The sequence below is a fragment of the Zea mays genome, chromosome 1 (genome assembly GCF_902167145.1).
Source record: "Zea mays cultivar B73 chromosome 1, Zm-B73-REFERENCE-NAM-5.0, whole genome shotgun sequence".
Lineage (NCBI taxonomy): Eukaryota > Viridiplantae > Streptophyta > Magnoliopsida > Poales > Poaceae > Zea > Zea mays.
In genome coordinates this window covers 71,018,170-71,037,697 of record NC_050096.1, presented here as the reverse complement: position 1 = coordinate 71,037,697, position 19,528 = coordinate 71,018,170, and the positions used below count along the sequence as shown (strand labels likewise).

Sequence of the window (19,528 nt, the reverse complement as noted above, 5' to 3'; positions counted from 1 at the left end):
CATCCTGGCTGTGAACATAACTAACACTAAATTACAATTAACATATACATAGATTTTTAATTAAGCTAATTAAATTCTATAGTCACATCCTGAACAATGCAAAAGACCTTTCATAGAACAAGTAAAACAATGCAATGCAATGAAACATAAACACTACCAAACTAGTGACTATCCTTCCGAACAAAGATGCCAAGCATGCAAGATTGCAGAAATATAAGGCAGAAAAAAAGGAACGCCACCAACATTACATGCTTAAGACCAGAAATACCATGCAGCAAAACCACATTACTTTGATCGGACACAATACTCACATAGCCTTGCATACACATATGCTCGTAAGGGTTCAACGTGCGACTACTATTTATTAACAAACAAACCTCAGCAGCTCCAAGGTAGAATAACTCTAGGCCTTAATGCACACATCACTTCCCTTGCACACATAACACCCAGCAGTGGACGACTTGGTTTCCTCCTCCTCGCCCTTCTTACGCAAAGCGCACTTGGGGTGCAGGTCAAAGTCACACTCCTCGCAATCGCAAGTGTAGACCCAGCTGCTGCCCATCTGTACACAACGATCACAGGCGTATGTATCAGTACCACGGTATTGCAGGACAAGTTCGTGCTCGCCATGCAGCTCATGCTTCAGCTTCTTAGGCCATCCCATCGCCTTCGCCATCTCATCCACCTTCTTCTGTAGCTCCTCAAGTCTCTCCTCGGTGAATGGGAAAGCATCAGCGCCGTGGACCACCAGCAGTTCCGTTGCGTCCCAGCTGACTGTCTTCCCATTAGGACCGATGACGACAAGTATAGGGAACCCGCGGGCCTTGAAGGTCGTCTTCAGGGGTGCTGTCCTTTCATCTTCCCAGGGCACAGCGAGCCATGGCATTTCGGAGAAATATTCATCGAACGACCTCTGGTCCCTGTCATGGGAGATGAAGACGACCTCAAAATCACTGTTCTTCTCTTTGATCTTGCTGTATGCCTCCACAAGTGTGGGCAGGAAGCCACGGGATGGTCCACACCATTTTGATGAGAAGTAAAGAAGGACAGTCTTCCCAACAAGTTCTGATACAGGAACCTGACATATACATTAAGTACACTTTGATTTTCTCATCATAATCAGACTTACATAGTAATTAAAAGTGCATAAAATATCTCTTTATCCTTCACTAAGGACATCAAACCATATATCCTTCACCGACTGGCAGAACTCTGTTAAATTGATAAATATCTCTTTATCATCTATCACTTCTTAAAGTTAGTATAAAAGACCATTATTCAAGGTCCCAGTGGTTAATTTTAAACTAGGATATTGCTTAAAGAAAAGAGTTCTTCATCCATAGAATACATTACTTCCTTTTTAGATAAAGGAAAAATAAACTTACTACTTAATAGAGTGATTAGCTTTTATTTTGCAATAACAGAAGAGGATCTCCATATAAAAGAAGTCAAGCAACAGTAGCGCATACCTTTACACCATCTTTTCCAATGACAAAGTCCAGATGACCACTGATTAACAGGGACTCCAAGGTCTGTGTTGCAGCTTTAACCTTTACCTTCTCAGCAAGAAAATCCAGCTTCTCAGCACTGAAGGGGAAACCCTCCCATACGTCAAAACCATGATCGATAATTATTTCCGCAACATTGTTGTTCAGTGTCTTCCCATCAGGGCCAATCAGAACTAGTGTTGGAAGACTCATAAACCCAAAGTAACGAGTCAGGGTCAAACACTTGTTGTCACCATGAGGAATTGCAAGCCAAGGCATCTTTGCAAAACTCTCATTAAATGATGACTCTTCGCTGTAGATGGATACAGCTACAACTTCAAATTTCTCCCCCACTTCTTTGAGTTTCTCATAGATCTTAGCAAGCAAGTCAATGAACTCAATGAATGGTGGATAGCCAACCCCCACAAAGAAAAGACCAACATACTTCCCCTCAAGCTCAGAGATGGGTACCTGGGTATAGATAGCAATAATATAACAAGTAAGCATTTGCAGAACCATGGATCAATCAAAGATGGTGAGAAGTTGCATCGAGCAGTTACTTTGTCTCCCTTGTTTGAAATGAGATAGTCTCGAGTAGATGTGCCAAGCACGATTTGAATAGTTTGATTCTCCTTTTCTTCCTTTTCCAGTTCTTTCAGTTCATTGATCCGATCTGGTGTGAAAGGGTAAGCATCCACGCCATACTCACTCACGATTCTAACACCATCTTTAGTGTAAACTTCACCAGTTTTTGCATCAAGGATGACCAGGTGTGGGGTATCAGTGACCTTGAACCGGATATCAAGGGCCTCACGACGTTCAATGTCAGAAAAAGGGAGAGCCAACCATGGCATCTTTGCAAAGTATTCATTGAATGTTTTTTCTTTAAGATCGCCCCAAGCAAAGATGACCTCGAAGCTCTTGCCCTCTGAGGCCAGTTGTTTGTATACTTGGATAAGCTTGGGCGTGAACCACCTGGATGGCGGGAACCATGAGTTCGAGAAGTAGATGGCCACAGGGCTTGCCTCAATGCTGCTGATCTTCACCTGCAGGATAACAAATGGTGATGACACAGCTGTTGAGCTACCAAATTCTGGTTCAGAATAGCAAGATGCTAATTCGTTTTTGTTATGTCTATAAGAAAAATGTCATGCATGTCTACCTTCCACATGTCTATATAGGGAACTTTTTCTAAACCTTCATAGGCAGTTATGGAATCAAACTAGGCAACTATGATTTCAGAATAGATAATGATAGTAGGTTCTAAACAATGTCCCATCTCTTCCCACCCCACAAATCTTGTGGCTAGGGTTGGTAACGAGTTTAAAATTTATACTATAACATTTTATAAAATTTAAGGTTCAAATCGGATTAAGATCGGACTCTATATTCCTATTCATTTTTTAAATAAATTTATTAAGGCTTTAAAATATTATGAAGAAACATTTGAATCATGATCCATTACTATCCCTACTTGTGGTACAAACGTTGGCAACACTGTAGGGCTATTATTACAAAATTCAAGTATCATCTCAGATTTCACCCCTAGATAAGATGTTCAAAAAGAGAACAAGGATCCTATATAAGACAAAAATAGAAAATAGCCTTAACAAACCGTAGACTAGTTAAACCTGCTAATTTGTAACCACTACCCCCTCGATCTCTCCCTAAAATAGCACTAGGCCTACACAGTAAAGTCGAAGCTAATGTAGTAAACCCCCTTCCTCCCTCCCTCTCTCCAGTCTCCACTCCCTTACTCAATACTCATCAATTCATCATCTACCACCTAGTAGTACTTCGACGATAATAACTACACCCGGTAGCCGACCCACACCCCCTCCCCAATATCCGCGTACTTCATAATCGGATCGTCTAATCAAAAGCCAAAGGACAAACAAACAAGACGCAATCAGGCCAGCAGCGCGAGATGGCGAATCTACCACGCGGACGGGGTAAAAAGACCTCGAGACAAAAACAAGTGCGGAGGCTGACTGACCTGCTCGCCGGAGTTGCGGACGAGAAAGTCCCGGTCGCGGGTGACGAGGATGTCAGCAATGCCGCCGCCGGCTGCGGGCGCCGCCTTTGCCATGCGTTGGAGCGGGAGAGAGAAAGCACGCGGGACGGCGGGAGAGAGCGGAGCGGTGGGTGCCTGGGTGGACGGAGTACGGACGGGACTGGTTCTGGGCGCCCGCCTCGTCGGTTTATATAGGCGTGAACGAGTAACGTCTGCGCCGCAAGGGGGATGCGAGGGCCCCGCGGACCGCCGCTTGGGCGGATGGTTCGGATCATGCAACAAGTTTATTAAAAAAAATCTATCATAAAAATAAAAAGAAGTCGCCTAAGAAACCAAATGAAGATGAGAGGTTTAAAAGTGGTTTCTCTGGCTCTCATGTCATTCTCTATCACATAAAAATAGAATGAGCTTTCTAATCAAATAGAGTGCTCCTCTATATAGAGACAGAAACCAAATGAAGACGAAAGGCTAAAAAAGTGGTTTCTCTGGCTCTCCCGTCATTCCCTATCACATAAAAATAGAATGAGCTTTCTAATCAAACAGAGTACTCCTCTATATAGAGACAGAAACAGACAGAAAAATCTCTCTCCCGTTTCCGTATCCGCATTTTATTATCAGAAACGGGATCTGTCCGAAATAGTCAGGAACAAAAATGGAAGTGGATAAACGGAATTACGAAAACGGAAATTTGAATTAGAAACAGAAGCGAGATAAATAAATATAAGATTTGCATCATTTTGGATTTTTGTTTGTGCATATTTGAATTTAACACTCATACATAAATTTGAATTCGAAATATGAAAAAAGAGAAAAGGAAAAGAAAAACAACTAGACTCATAATGGGTCGAAGTCTTCACTTCCACCCACAGGCCCAATCGCCACCCGCCTGCTCTATCGGTGGTCTGCACCGACATGTGGGGTCCCCTGACCAGCCATTGTCGCGCACACCCATGTTCCTCGAGTCACTGTGTGTGGGGCCCGTTCGTCAGGTGTCGTCTTCCCGTAACAACCACGTCAGGGACATTGGGATATCTCGGGGATCGCGCGCGGCCAGTTGGATCCACCTGGCTAGGGATCGCATCTGCACATGCCTACAAATACCGTGACCTCCCCTTCGGTTCTTTGTCTCGCGAACGCACCAAGTCCATCACCACCATCGGAGAGGAGCAGTGATTTAGGAAGAAACGAGTAGGTTGCCCCTGCCGCATCTGCGATTAGCCCCAATCTTCACCGCTCAGACTTCGGTGGGTGGTCGTGAAGATTTGCCTGGGGCCAAGGATCATTTTGGTGTGGGTTGCCGCGCGCGCGACTGACCGGAGACTACGCAATTCCTCGTCGGGGTGATTCCGGGACCAACAATCTGCATCCCGTCGTGTCCAGTGTCATCCTCGCCTACACCCTAGGTGAGACCTTCTTCCTTAGCGTCGCCTTATCCCACTCTTCGGGTAGTGTCAAACTTGGGATGAGTGGTGCGCCGGTGGGTCACGAATTACTCGCTGGATGTCGGGTTCGTGGCTGAGCTGCTTCATGTCGTGGCCTCTGAAAGTCGCCTAGAGGGGGTGGATAGGCGGAAACTGAAATTTACAAACTTTAAGCACAAACTACAAGCCGGGTTAGCGTTAGAATAAAATCCAGGTCCGGAAGAGAGAGCAAAAACAAATCAACCAAGAAATAAGGCGGATGACACGGTGATTTGTTTTACCGAGGTTCGGTTCCAAAGAACCTAGTCCCCGTTGAGGTGGTCACAAAGACCGGGTCTCTTTCAACCCTTTCCCTCTCTCAAACGGCCACCTAGACCGAGTGAGTTTTCTCCTTAATCAAACGGGTCACTTAGACCCCCACAAGGACCACCACACAATTAGTGTCTCTTGCTTTGATTACATGTGCTTGAAGAGAACAAGAATGAGGAAGAAGAAAGCGATCCAAGAACAAGAGCTCAAAGAACACGAGCAAAAACTCTCTCTAGTCACTAGGAGTTTGGAGTGAATTTGGGACTTGGAGAGGCTTTAATTCTTTTGAATTGTGTCTTGTATTGATTGCACTAGCTCTTGTATTGAATGAGATGTCTGAAAAACTTGGATGCTTGGAGTGGTGGTGGTTGGGGGGTATTTATAGCCCCAACCACCAGTTCAACCGTTGGGGAGGCTGTCTGTCGATGGGCACGTCACCCAACTGTTAGGGTTCTGGCGGTTTCGACCGTTGGAGCTCTGACATCTTGGGGCACTGGATAGTTCGATGCCGCACCGGACAGGTCCTGTTCACTGTCCGGTGCGCCTTCTGCCACTGCTCTGACTCTGCGCGAACTGTCCGCGCACTGTTCACGTTGCAGGCGACCGTTGGAGTTGACCGTTGCGTTCGCTAGCCGTTGCTCTGGTGGCACACCGGACAGTCCGGTGAATTATAGCGGAGCGGCTCTCCAGAAACCCGAAGGTGGCGAGTTTGAAGTAGTATGGCTCTGTGCACCGGACACTGTCCGGTGGCACACCGGACAATCCGGTGCGCCAGACCAGGGTTCTCTTCGGTTTCTTTTGCTCCTTTCTTTTGAACCCTAACTTGTATCTTTTTATTGGTTTGTGTTGAACCTTTAGCACCTGTAGAATATATAATCTAGAGCAAACTAGTTAGTCCAATTATTTGTGTTGGGCATTTCAACCACCAAAATTATTTAGGAAAAGGTTTGACCCTATTTCCCTTTCAATCTCCCTCTTTTTGGTGATTGATGCCAACACAAACCAAAGCAAATATATAAGTGCAGAATCGAACTAGTTTGCATAAGGCAAGTGCAAAGATTGCTTGGAATTAAACCAATTTATATTGAATGTTGGATTGCTTTCTTTTAACATTTTGGACCACTTGTTTTGCATGGATTGCTTTCTTTCTTTTAACATTTTGGACCACGCTTGCACCACTTGTTTTGTTTTTGCAAATCCTTTTGGAAAATCTTTTTACAAATAGTCAAAGGTATAAGATTGCAAGAAGCATTTTCAAGATTTGAAATTTTCTCCCCCTGTTTCAAATGATTTTCCTTTGACTTAAACAAAACTCCCCCTGAATGAAATTCTCCTCTTAGTTTTCAAGAGGGTTTTAATAGATATCAATTTTGAAAGTAGACATACCAATTGAAAGAGATCAAATTCATTTGATACCAATTGGAAAAATTCTTGAAAATTTTGAATTTGGTGGTGGTGCGGTCCTTTTGCTTTGGGCTTAATATTTCTCCCCCTTTGGCATTAGTCGCCAAAAACGGAGTCTTTTGAGAGCCCTTTTTAGTTACTCCCTCATTGGTATAGGTAAATATGAGTGAAAGATTATACCAAATTGAGAGTGATGTGGAGTGATGGCGAAGGGTAAATGATACCGGTAGAGTGGAGTGGAAGCCTTGTCTTCGCCGAAGACTCCATTTCCCTTTCAATCTACAACTTAGCATAGAAATACACTTGAAAACACGTTAGTCGTAGTCATGAAAGAGATATGATCAAAGGTATATAAATGAGCTATGTGTGCAAAGTGTCAATCAAAGTTCCGAGAATCAAGAATGTTTAGCTCATTTCTAAGTTTGGTGAAGGTTTTCTCATCTAATGGTTCGGTAAATATATCGACTAATTGGTCTTTGGTGCTAATATAGGCTATCTCGTTATCCCCCTTTGTTGGTGATCCCTCAAAAAGTGATGTCGAATGTCTATGTGCTTAGTGCGGCTGTGTTCAACGGGATTCTCCGCGATGCGGATAGCACTCTCATTGTCACATAGGAGAGGGACTTTGCTCAATTTGTAGCCATAGTCCCTGAGGGTTTGCCTCATCCAAAGCAATTGCACGCAACAATGACCTGCGGCAATATACTCGGCTTCGATGGTAGAAAGAGCTACTAAGTTTTGTTTCTTTGAAGCCCAAGACACCAGGGATCTTCCCAAAAACTGACAAGTCCCTGATGTGCTCTTCCTATCAATTTTACACCCTGCCCAATCAGCATCTGAATATCCTATTAAATCAAAAGTGGATCCCTTGGGGTAACAAAGACCAAACTTAGGAGTGTAAACTAAATATCTCATGATTCTTTTCACGGCCTGTACCACCCCGGGATCCACAAACACCCCGGAATGCCACTAAACTACACTTCTAACATCCGTATATAAAATTTCGGCAGCATCTCGTTTGCAAAATTGCATAAATGAGGGGGCAAAAGTGTATAAACATATATCATGACAAAAAACATACTAAGTATTGAGAGCACCTAGAGGGGGGTGAATAGGTGATCCTGTAAAAACTTAAAACTTAACACCACAAACTTGATTAAGAGTTAGAACAATGGAATCAAGTGAGTAGATAGGAGAGCTCTTGTGAAACACAATAGACACAGTAAGGACAAGCACAAGAGACACGAGGATTTATCTCGTGGTTCGGCCAAGTACAAAACTTGCCTACTCCACGTTGTGGCGTCCCAATGGACGAGAGTTGCACTCAACTCCTCTCAAGTGATCCAATGATCAACTTGAATACCACGGTGTTCTTCTTTACTTTACTCTTTTCCCGTTTGTGAGGAATCTCCACAACTTGGAGTCTCTCGCCCTTACAATAAGAATCAATATGAAGCACAAGAGTAAGGGAGGGAAGCAACACACTCAAATCCACAGCAAATAAGCACACACAAGACCAAGACTTGAGCTCAAGACAATATCTCGAGGTTCTCACTAGAACGGAGCTCAAATCACTAAGAATGTCGAACAAGTGCGCAAGAATGAAGTGTGAGTGTTCAACAATGCTCAAGGAATGCTTTGTTTTCTCCTCCATGCGCCTAGGGGTCCCTTTTATAGCCCCAAGGCAGCTAGGAGCCGTTGAGAGCATTTCAAGAAGGCAATTCTTGCCTTCTGTCGCCTGGCGCACCGGACAGTCCGGTGCACCACCGGACACTGTCCGGTGCGGATTTCTTTCCTTCTTTGGCGAAGCCGACCGTTGGCGCTTTGGAGCCGTTGGTGCACCGGACACTGTCCGGTGCACACCGGACAGTCTGGTGCCCCTTCTGACCGTTGGCTCTTGCCACGCGTCGCGCGCGGATTATGCGGCCGACCGTTGGTGTAAACCCTAAAAATGAGTTAGGTGTTCATGTATTCCTCCTATGCTTTTTATAGGAAGTAATACTAAGAAATCGAGTAAACATAAGATAAAATAGAAATATCTTCAATCGAGTAGGATAAGTTATCCTCCTCATGGAATTTAAAGAAGGTTCTTGAATAAAAATATATTCAAGATTATGTGACTCTCGGTAAAAGAGAATACATTGTCGCCTAAATAAATGAAATAAAAGATATTCATTTTTTTATTTATTGGCAAAATTAGAATGTGATCACATACTCGAAATTAATAATTCTCCTAAAATAAAATAAAAGTATGCATGACACATATTGAGCCTTTAACTAAACAAAGCAATAAAATAATTAATATAAAAATATGGAAAAGTGTACTTTGCATTTCATACCAATATTTTGGATGGTAGCATTTGGACATAAATGCGAAGTTGTATTTTTTTATGTGTATTGGAAAACCGAAAACAAAGCAAATAGAAATGGAAAATGTGAAAGAAAATAAAATAGAAAAGTAAAGGGAATGATTGAACTAGTGACTGGGCCGATTTCCTCTGCCTGCGGCCCATCTCTTTTTCTTCCATTCAGCCCATTCGCTTGTTCCGCTGCGGCCCAACTGGCGCTGCCGCTGTGCCACGCACGTCTGCCCAAACCCTAGCCGCCAGGACGACCACACCTCAGCCTCCCAATCGCGCGCTTGGACACCGCGCTCTGGTGCATGCGGCGTTGACTGCTTGGCCAGGCACGCGCGTGACACAGGCAGGTGGCCCCACGTACCAGAGCCTCGTCTTCTCCCGTTCTCCGCGCTTCAGACCCCACGTAACAAACATCCCCTGCATGCCGTAACCACCGGCAGCAATATGCTCGGGTGGTTGAGACCGGCAGCAAATCGCGCCATGAACTCCGGGGTAGACCGAACTCCACCGCCATATCCTGGGGCTCATCTCTATAAAACCCACTGATCTCCAGGAATCCGCCGTTCGTGATCGTTCTGTGGGAAGCAAGCAAGAACTCTCCCCCCATAGCCAAAGTAAGATCAAGCCTGCGCCTCATCGCGGATCCGTGCGACGTCATTGGCCAGCTCGCTCCAACAGTGGTGACAGCTCTTTCTTTCCCTCGTACCTTATCGTGTTTCCATTGTTGCGCGTAGACCATGAGATGTAGTTGCTCGGTCGGCTTCGGAGGAAGATGAATTAGGGGGGGGCGAGCGATGATAATCGAGCGGTCCAGGTTAGTGCAGTGCGGCACCACCGCGGACCATATCCCGGTTTGGAGTCGGGGGGGCTGGGGCAAGGTTCTGTGAGCGCCGCTGTCTTGGGAGCTTACTTCGCCGTGGAGAGACCCGAGGAAGAGGATGAGTGCCAACCGTTGGATCTGTGTTATCCGGCTCGGATTAGATCATGAGTTACCACCTCGTAGGATGAACCCGAGGCATCGAATTAGGATTGTGCGGTCTGGATCTGGTCTCAGCGTACCTGTTCGCTGGGGGGGGGATCTGGAACGTTGGCGTAGTATCGGACGGAGGAGGATTGATCGGGGCGGGATCGCTTCTCATCCGTGGATGCTAGATCCAACGGTCAGTATCACATAACAGGTTATAATGTCAGCGTCTAATCTCGGCGGTCGGAACAGGATTCAACGGCCCAGATCACATCATACCCCTTCGGCCATGACCTTTTGTTAAAGAGCCCCTGCTCTTTTTCGTATTTAAACCCGCCATCCATTGCGGAGTAGCCTGAGTCTTAGGAACATTTGCGGGCTAGCCCTTGTTCTTCTGTTTATTTAGAGCGCAGTCCAGGGATCAGAAGAAGTTGATAATTAATAACAGAAATTGATTTTAGCGGAAAAATAAATGTTGGAACTTGTAGAATTCATAGAAATTTCATACTAGCTACTTTTTAACCCATTCCAGTTCCTATAATTTTGTTTTAATATTATCTATCAACTAGTAACACTGTTTAGCCCTGAAACTTAAATTAAAATTGTTCATTTGAATGAATATATTCTAAGTACCTAATAACTTCGAAAATTCATAATTTCTCTGTTTTAACTCCGATTTGATTCATTCAAGTTGCGTTAGTCTCGTATAAATATTTACTACGAAATAATAGCATTTATTATACCATGCCCCATTCTTTTATAATTAGATCTTTGTTTAACCTATGTTGGTTAGTCTCGTTAAATTACTTATCATTATAATCTACTAGAATATAATCTATGGTCAATTTATAACTTATATTTAAGTTGAGATAATTATTTATAATATAATCTATCATATAATTTATATTAACCAATTTATAATATAGTTTAATATTTTAATCACACATCTTTACTACTCTTAAGACCTTAGTGTAGACGTTCACAGTTTCCTGGTGCACGGTTCTGCCTATAGCGCGGATGGAAGGTCCCGTGGGTAATCGCGGATGGAAGGTCCATGGATGGAAGGTCCATGACGATCCACTCCTCGTCGCACGGTCCACCGCGATCCATTCCCCCAGTAGAGGCAATTCTCTACCTCGGCGCGTAGAGCGGCGTGATCCACTCCCTCACCAATCTACTCTCCATGGAATTCTCGTGTTGCGTTCTCCTCCTCGCCGCGATCCACGGCTGTGCCCACCCATCCCGGTCCACCGCAATTCACTCCTCGGCACGATCCACTCCCAGTAGAGGCAGTTCTCCTCGGCGTGCAGTGCGGCGCGATCCACTCCCCTCTCTCGCCCGCCTCTCGAGCCCCGAGATATCCGCCCCGTCCCCGCTCTCCGAGGAGGATAAGGAAGCGTCGCCGCAAGGATCCGTGCAGGTGGCGTGCGATGGAGGACAAGGGGAGCAGCGACCCGAGCCTGGGCCCGGACAGGGAGGCCACCCCACCCTCCTCGCCGCAGCAGAGGTCGGAGTGGCCAGTGGCGTCAGTAGTGCAGCGACGGCCGAACACGGCCAACCGGCCCGGGGGAAGCGACGCACGTGCCTTTTGTCTCGCGATGACGAACTGGCGCGACGACAGCGTGGTGGCGTTGAGGCGGCGGCGGCGTACCCAGTGCCCTGCCATGGATCCAGTCGCCGGCACGGCGGAGCATCGGGGGCCGTTGGAAGTGCGCGCTCGCGCGCCCGTCAAGATCATCCTCGCAGGCGAGCACGCCGTCATCCACGGCTCCGCAGCCATCGCCGCTGCCATCGATCTCTACACCAACTCCTCCCTCCTCCTCCGCCCCGCAGGCCCAGGTACTCCCACCAACCTTGACTTCTACTGGTTCTTCGTGTCGTCGCGGTCGCTGGTACTCTTCTCACAGCTCCTCTCCCTCGTTGCCACGCAGGAGAGGGTGGCGGCGCTGGCTCCGGCGTGGTGGAGCTGGATGCGTATGGAGTCGCTGCCGTGGCACGTGGCTGTGGTGATGGACGGGAACTCGCGGTGGGTGCGCGCGCGTAGGCTGCCGTCCACGGCCGGGCACGAGGCCGGGCGCCGCGCGCTGGAGGAGGTGGTGCGGCTCTCCCGCGCCTGGGGCGTCCGCACGCTCACCGCCTTCGCCTTCTCCCACGAGAACTGGAGCCGGCCCAAGGTACGCTTGCCGCCGCCTTCTTTGTCACCGACAATCGAGCTTGACGGCTCGTTTTGCCAATTCACAGGTGGAGGTGGAATTCTTGATGGGGCAGTTTGAGCGAGCGATCCGTGAGAGCGTAGCTGAATTTTTGAGGTATGCATTTGCGCCGTCAGTTAATAGCCTCACACCACACACATGGTCAGGGACTCGGGCCTCACCTTCTCGTGGTCGTTCTCGTGCCTCCGCAGGGCGCTAGGGGAGGAGATCAGCGCCAACCCTGAGGCTCCGGCGCCGTGCTCCCCTGACCAGCTGGCCGCCATTGCCAGGCTCTTGCAGGACTAGGAGATCCCTGAGGCCAAGATCTGGCTCTCCGTTGGTCTCTCCGCCTTCTTTTTCCTCTACGCCTCCATTTTGGGGTTGGTTGCTTCTTCCACCTAGATCAATCAATCTTGCATTGTGTGTGTGATGCCTGACTCTCGCCCATATTAACTTTTTTTCACACATGTAATTGGTTGTGTTCTTGTGTAGATGCAGGCCTAGCAAGGCAGTGGTGTCCTCGGACCTGCCCATCGGCGCAGGGCTCAGCTCATCAGCGACATTTTGTGTCTCCATGTCCCCGAGGCTAGCGACTATATCATCCCCTACGCTTCATCCTTAATTCATGCATAGTTTGTTGTATTTCGTTAGCTACTTCCATAGTCTATCAATCTGAATAGAGTGCCAGCAGTTGCTGTAAAGGCGATGAGCACCCAGGGAAACTGTGAGACGCACGGTGCAGCAGTGCCAGGAACTAAGGATGCAGGCATAGGAAAGGCTGGGCAATCCAGTGGCGATCGACAGGAGGAGAAGTTACCCAAGTGTGAGCAGGTCGACTATGGAAGTGAAGTTGAAGGCTGCGCAGATGATGAGAACCCTGGCAAGAGGGCTGCTTTAGTTACTTTGGTTGGAAATGAATATTGCGGCGACGAGGATGAGAGAGTTCAAGTGCTCACCATTGTCAAGAAGGACGAGCCTGCAGATGACATTATTGACCGTATTAATCCTGGGACAGTTGCAGGGTACAGTGAAGCGAAGGGTGCTGTAGGCGCTTCTGCCGCCACTTCTGCGGTGCGACCTGCTGGCTCCCGATCGTCAAGTTTCCATGGTGTGACTAGGTGAGTGGCATGTCCCTGTAATTTGTAGCAGTTGCTAAGGGGAGACAAACAATTCAATTGATTTATCACTTTGGTATCTTAACTAAATACACACTGTCTGCTAAGCATACTGGGTCAATTTGCCAAAGTCATCAATTTGTGCAAGTATAGATGGAGTGGGAAATATGAAGCTCATCTGTGGGACAGTTCTTGCAAAGTAGAGGGACACTGAAGGAAAGGGAAACAAGGTATTCATTTTTTAACCATCTAACCAGAACTAGGAGACCTTCAATCTAAAGGAGATTTACTCTTTATGTACCGAACCGTTATCTTTTGTCAATAAATAATAATTCTATGACATTGCCAGATATAGAAATATGGCCTGCATTTAGTTCTTTGCCATCTTCTCATTTATCCATCATTGATTTAGAATCTTGGGCAATATTTTCTGCAGCAGTGAGAGAACAGAACTAGGTTCTTGTCCAAATATAGAAGAGCTACAAATTTGATAGCTCTCCAGGCCACATTTCATTTACTACAAACTATGCACTTCTGAACCAATACTAAATTGTATGTAATTATGTATGCCACATCATTCTTCAGTCAGTGTCCTGTTTCTTTTGTTCTAAGTCAGTATTGAAGTTAGTGTTTTTTTTGCAATAAGACAGTTAGGAGGGTCTGTCCGTGGAGGCAACGTGAAGTGGAGGGCTCTCCGATTGGATACAGGTAACTACTTGTGGGGAAGTGAGGCTCTTACCCGCAAGACTCGCATCTTGGATGTGGTCTATAATGCATCAAACAATGAGCTTGTGAGGACTCAGACTCTCGCTATTATACAAGTTGATGCTGCTCCATTCAAGCAGTGGTACCTCACTCACTATGGAGTGGACATCGGTTGGAAGAAGAAGGTGCCTGTCGCTAAGAAGGATGCGACTGAGGTATATTCATTCAGTTTAAGGTTTAATTGTTGCTTGCCCTTAGAATAGGTTGACTTAATAGTTCATGAATTGTTGTCAGGTGCCTGTCGCTGGAGCTCCTGTGTGAGGTGGTGCGGGACACGTCGAGCTCCTTCACCTCCCGGTATGGCCCCGTGAGGCACTCCTGTCACCTCTTGATCCACCTCCTCTTCGTCGTCCGAGCGGGCACGCACGCGTGACGTCCCCTTCACCACCGCTGGCCCTGCTCCCTTAGCTCCTGTTCGATTAACCCTGCGGGCAAATCTCGACCGCCGTGTACGTCCTCTTCGTCGCGTCTGTGGGGATAGACGAGTCTCATGCCTCATTTGCGACGGCAGTATGATGCCGAAGCTTGCCCCCCAATGAATGCACCTATGAGGTTACTTCAATTGACACATAGCAGTTAAATGCTCTGCAGTTTGGTGTAGTGTTGAAGTAATGTAATGCGAACTGTATTTTGCTAGGTTTGTGTCAGTGCAGTTTCTGTGGTATGGAAAAAAATTGATGGGCTAAATTGGAGATGCAATCCTTTTTGATGAATTTACTTCATCTACTATGTTTTGTCCTGAGAGTTGCCTCCTCTAATAAGTTTCTGTCAGAACTTGGAAGCATTTTGGTATCCAGATTGAACAACTTTGCCTCTTTGGTGTATAGTCTTATGTGCTAAAATGTGCAAGGAACTGGTACTTTTACCCTTTTGTGTGTAATATAAAATGTTACCTGCATAAGTTGTGAATTAGCAATATTTTACTTTAGACTAATCAAAATAAGATTCAACATTATGATGTACATCAAAATACTTTTGCTGAATTGCTGCCTTTAATTCCCTTATCAAATTGTCAATCCAGGTTTTCTCACTTGAGGATGGCCCATGTGGTAACATCTGGGGAGCCATTGGAGTACCAGTGAGCATACTACCTGAGGACGCAAACCTACCTATTTCAGTAGATTGGTTAGAGTAAGTTTCAGAAATCATCTCTCCTGTTGTTTTCTTCTAGGTTACAGTATTATATGTCCTGTCCTGCTTCTACTGATAAGATATGTGGCCTCAGCCTCACTTTCTAATTATTTCCTCATCAGGTTTGTTTGCATTATTTCTGCAGCTATGATGGCATACTTGTCAATTCTATTGAGGCAAGACCAGTATTCTCAAGGTATTATCATATACCTAGAATTGTATGACCATAGTTTGTTCTGTTTGAAATCGATAGAATACTTTCTCAAAGTCAGATGTTTGATTTGGACCATGTGTGATATATGCAGCTTAAATATAGTTGCTTTGCTTTACCTACATAATGCTCAAATTATATGTGTTTTTCTATTGTAAACTGATTTAGCCATGTAGCCTCTCCCAAATAGCTTCGACACTAAAAGGTTGGGGAACAAATAGTACATATATTTTCTGTTTGTATCTGTGTTCTAATTCATTTAGAGTTCAAATCTGTTCATATCCAAATGCTCAAATTCGATATATATGATGTCGATATCTATTCATATCTTGTCTGACACAACTGACAGTATTCAAATCTAAATTCAAGAATTTGATAACCATGTATGATAGCACCTTATTCCTAAGACCTTGAACAGCCAAAAGGTTTTGTAAGGAAAATGGTTAGTTTCACTGAAAGCAACAGAGTGCAAACATTGGGTTTCCTTAGGAAAACATTAGTTTCAGTGAAACCAACAGAGTGAAAGGATTGGTTCCCTTAGCTAAGAAATTGGTTCGTTTAGAGTGTACTTAGCTGTTTACTCATCTCTCTCTCTCTCTCTCTCTCTCTCTTAGTGAAACCAACATAGTGAAAGGATTGGGTTCCCTTAGCTAAGAAATTGAATCGTTTAGAGTGTAGTTAGTTGTTTACTCATCTCTCTCTCTCTCGTTTATTTCTTTTGCCCATTTAGCTTTCGTTTTCTTTCTTAGCCACAACCAAATATGTTCTTTTGCAGGTGGGTAATTGAGCCACCTTTGGAAATCGTCGTCCCCGCAAAGCGCACTCCATGGCCTGAAACCACCACCGAGCTTCCATCCGAGTTATTGGATGACAAGCAAAAGCTAGAGGATAGGCACTTGTCAAGAGGCAACAAATCGTCTCGGCCCCGAGGCACCACGAAACGGAAGGGCGACCCTCAAGGGCAAGATAACTGATGGAGAACACACTGGCATTGTAATGTATATCTCTTGCACCCTGCAAGAACACGGTAGGAAGCATATCGGGTTACTCTGGCGTGGTGGTGTTTTTTTCTGATGTTTTTGCTCTTGTGGCGATGGTCCACGCTTGGGTGTGTTATTTGTAGAGTGCACATTTCTAAAGTAGTTGTACCTGTTGTGTTGTAATGTAACTGCATTGGGAACTAAAAAAATGGGGGCTGGATTCTGGAAGCCTATCTATACTTGGTGAATTGTGTGATATTTATGAAGAATGTCAAAGTGGAGAGGATGAAAATGGGTTGCTTCTAGAGTGTGGCTCTACTTGGCGCAAGGTGAATGTGCAACAGATTTTGCATTTTCTTTCTGGCTACTTATTTGCATCTATCTGATGGATGTAGAGCAAAATCAAAAGTGGATTCTGAATTGAAGGTATATATTCTCCTGATTGCTGCATGTTGTTGCATAATCCATGCTTTCAACTTTGTGTAAACGTGATATGCAAACATCTCATATTCCATAGTTGAGAATAGGGGACTTACGAATCGCCATTCAGTTAAAACCATGGGGAACTTAAGTTTGAATCCCCAAGTCGTCAAGAGGTATGTGCCCGTTGACAGGTACTTTAGAATTGCCTAGCAGTTTCCATACTTGAGAATACCCAATTCGTTACTCTTCCTTTAGATTAGAAGAGAACTCACCTATTAGTTTAGTCCATCAAGTGCAAGTCTGTATCCGTGCAAGCAAGTATGATTTCGAGCATATCCCGTCTGTTGAAGCCCGTGATAAGATTAACCTTTTAGTTTCTCTTTTATATGTTTGATTGCATTGTATATGTAGGTGTGGAAATTATTGTGCACTAACATTTTATCGAATAATTTGTATGTCGTTGCAACTTGCAATGCATGGGCATTGTACTAGCGAAGTTCATCTGATATTTGCTTTTTAGGAAGAAACTTACATGCTTTAAGTATGTGGCGCCTAATGGAAAAGATGTTGGTTCTCTTAAATTTTTAGAATAACTTTGCCATTGGTTCATACCAAATCCGTCTATTTTATGATGCGTATATTGTCTACTTTGGATTACGAAATGTTTTTCATTTCAATTATAATATATATTTGAACATAAGTTATCGTGATATTATATGTTACCGTTGCAACGCACGGGCACTCACCTAGTATTTCCTATATAATCATAACCCTTTAATTGTAACTCTGATCTTAGTGGTTCTCGAACCCGCGATCTCGTAGCGACGCGTAGATTATTATTATTCAGTTTGTACTTATGTTTGGGGTAATGTTAATTTTGTCTATACACTGTTTGTTTGTATTGCTGCGACTAGCGGTGAGGTCATGAGGATCTGAAGAATCACCCTGGTAACTGGAATCTCAAGTGCCAGGCAAGTTGTGCCCTTGATCCACTTTTGTTACCCAATAATGTTCTTTAATATCACCTATTCAATGTGTTGGGGACTTGTTCTCAAATGCTAAGAATTAAGAACAAGGCAACACAAGAAATGTTAGGTGTTAAGGTCCTTCGTCCTCCATAACAATATATCCCTTCGGGATATAGAGCATCTCGGACGAAGGTTACGAAGGACATACCTTCGTAAGCATAATAACGAAGAATGAAACATTTGCATAAATCATAGAATATGAAATAAACATCTAAATACTGTCAAAGAATTATCTCTACTTGTATTAATGAATATAAATGACTTTAAATTACAAATGTACCTTCGGTCCTGCGGAAGGCAAAGGTACAAGCGTGATGCGAAAACAAATGAGAGGTTCATGTGAACAGTACAGAGGTACTGTTCATCTATTTATAGGCACAGGTCGCAGCCTGTGACAAATTACAATTATGCCCCTTGCGAAAGTTTATAGCATTAACTCAGACTCATATGTATAAAAAGGTCATTCTATCTCTATGTCGGTTTAAAAACGCCGAAGCTCCATGAAAAGGGACCTTCGGCCATCTCTTGGAGACGACTTCAGCCGAAGCTGCTTCTTCGTGTGAGACCTTCGGCGTACCGAAGCACGGCCCCAACAGTAGCCCCTTTCGCGGTGCTAGATCGTTCTTCGTAACGAGCTTGACCCGTGAAAAAAGCCTCTTCAGCTTCGGGAAGCCGAAGGTCCAAAAAACACCTTCCCTGAGCTCGTTGCGGAGAAACGATCCGACTTCCGAGCGCGTGTCGGTCCCACCTTGCAGAGTTACTGTTTGATCCTTGCGGTCCACTGCGCAGCGGGTACAAGTTACGGCGCGCCTGGTGTAATAATTCCGCCGCTTCGCCTTCTTTCCTGCAGTACTATATAAACAAGCAGGTAGGTGTGAAGTTACCACAGCATTCATTGCTATTTGCACTGTTTTGCTGCCGAAATTTTCCATCATAGCCGAAGCTTAAATCCCAAAATCGAACGAAGGTCCGTCTCGACACTTGCTTCGTCAGAAAGAAGAGCTTCGGAGAGAAGAAAAAAGTAAAAAGTTTCTGACTTCCCAAACTTAAAATCAAATGGCGAGAATTCGATCTACTGCCAAAGTTGTACGTGAGGGAGACGAAGCCGAAGGTTCAAACACTGTGCCCATCTCCGAAGCGATGCAACGCTCCGGTCTAGTGGCTGCGGAAGAGAGGCCTGGTACCGAAGCAAACCCGACAACAGCCGAAGAAGAAAACATTGATGGGACTGACTCCGGAGATGACTACCACATGTCTACACCCAGCAAGCCCAGTCACCTGGATTTTGGAAAATCAACTGTTTCAAAGGCTGACCTTGCGAAGATGATAAAGGCAGGTTTTTTCAAAGAAGATCAGAAAAAGCTACTTCGCTTCGGAGGAGAGGAGACTACCCCGAAGCCAGAGAAGGATGAGATTGTAATTTTCAAAAGCTTTTTAAAAGCTGGGCTGAGATTTCCTCTTCATGGAATTATTGGAGATGTGTTGCAAAAGTTTGGCATTTATTTTCACCAATTGACTCCTAACGCCATTGTTAGGCTTAATGTTTATATTTGGGCTCTCCGAAGCCAAGCTGTGGAACCGTTTGCCGACAGCTTCTGCCGAGCCCACGAATTACATTACCAAACAAAGGCCAGAGCAGACGGACTACATGATAATTTCGGCTGCTATAATTTTGCCTACCGGAAGACAACAAAGTGTCCTGTTATCAGCTACCGGAGCAAATG

General features: G+C 45.1%; 1 protein-coding gene and 1 long non-coding RNA gene across 2 annotated transcripts; one reads left to right on the top strand and one right to left on the bottom strand.

The window, feature by feature from the left end:
• Positions 1-250: 250 nt before the first annotated feature.
• Positions 251-3,647, bottom strand: LOC100191960 (putative nucleoredoxin 1). The gene is made up of 4 exons (NM_001137384.1): positions 3,484-3,647; positions 2,048-2,533; positions 1,470-1,958; positions 251-1,078 (listed from the first exon to the last, which is right to left on the bottom strand). Exons 1-4 carry the CDS (start codon positions 3,574-3,576, stop codon positions 404-406), a joined length of 1,743 nt encoding a protein of 580 aa, NP_001130856.1. The 5' UTR covers positions 3,577-3,647; the 3' UTR covers positions 251-403.
• An 11,398-nt stretch (positions 3,648-15,045) lies between these two features.
• LOC103636142 (uncharacterized) lies at positions 15,046-15,454 on the top strand. The gene is made up of 3 exons (XR_557810.3): positions 15,046-15,162; positions 15,308-15,358; positions 15,435-15,454. It is a non-coding gene; the product is annotated as an uncharacterized lncRNA (long non-coding RNA).
• The last annotated feature ends 4,074 nt before the right edge of the window (positions 15,455-19,528 follow it).

What these genes read in the sequence shown, in the direction of transcription:
- LOC100191960 (NM_001137384.1), bottom strand. Translation starts at nt 3,576, where the DNA reads ATGGCAAAGGCGGCGCCCGCAGCCGGCGGCGGCATTGCTGACATCCTC. An exon ending in TCCGCAACTCCGGCGAGCAG is followed by an intron (nt 2,534 to 3,483) that starts GTCAGTCAGCCT and finishes GTTATCCTGCAG; the next exon opens with GTGAAGATCAGCAGCATTGA. An exon ending in TTTCAAACAAGGGAGACAAA is followed by an intron (nt 1,959 to 2,047) that starts GTAACTGCTCGA and finishes ATCTATACCCAG; the next exon opens with GTACCCATCTCTGAGCTTGA.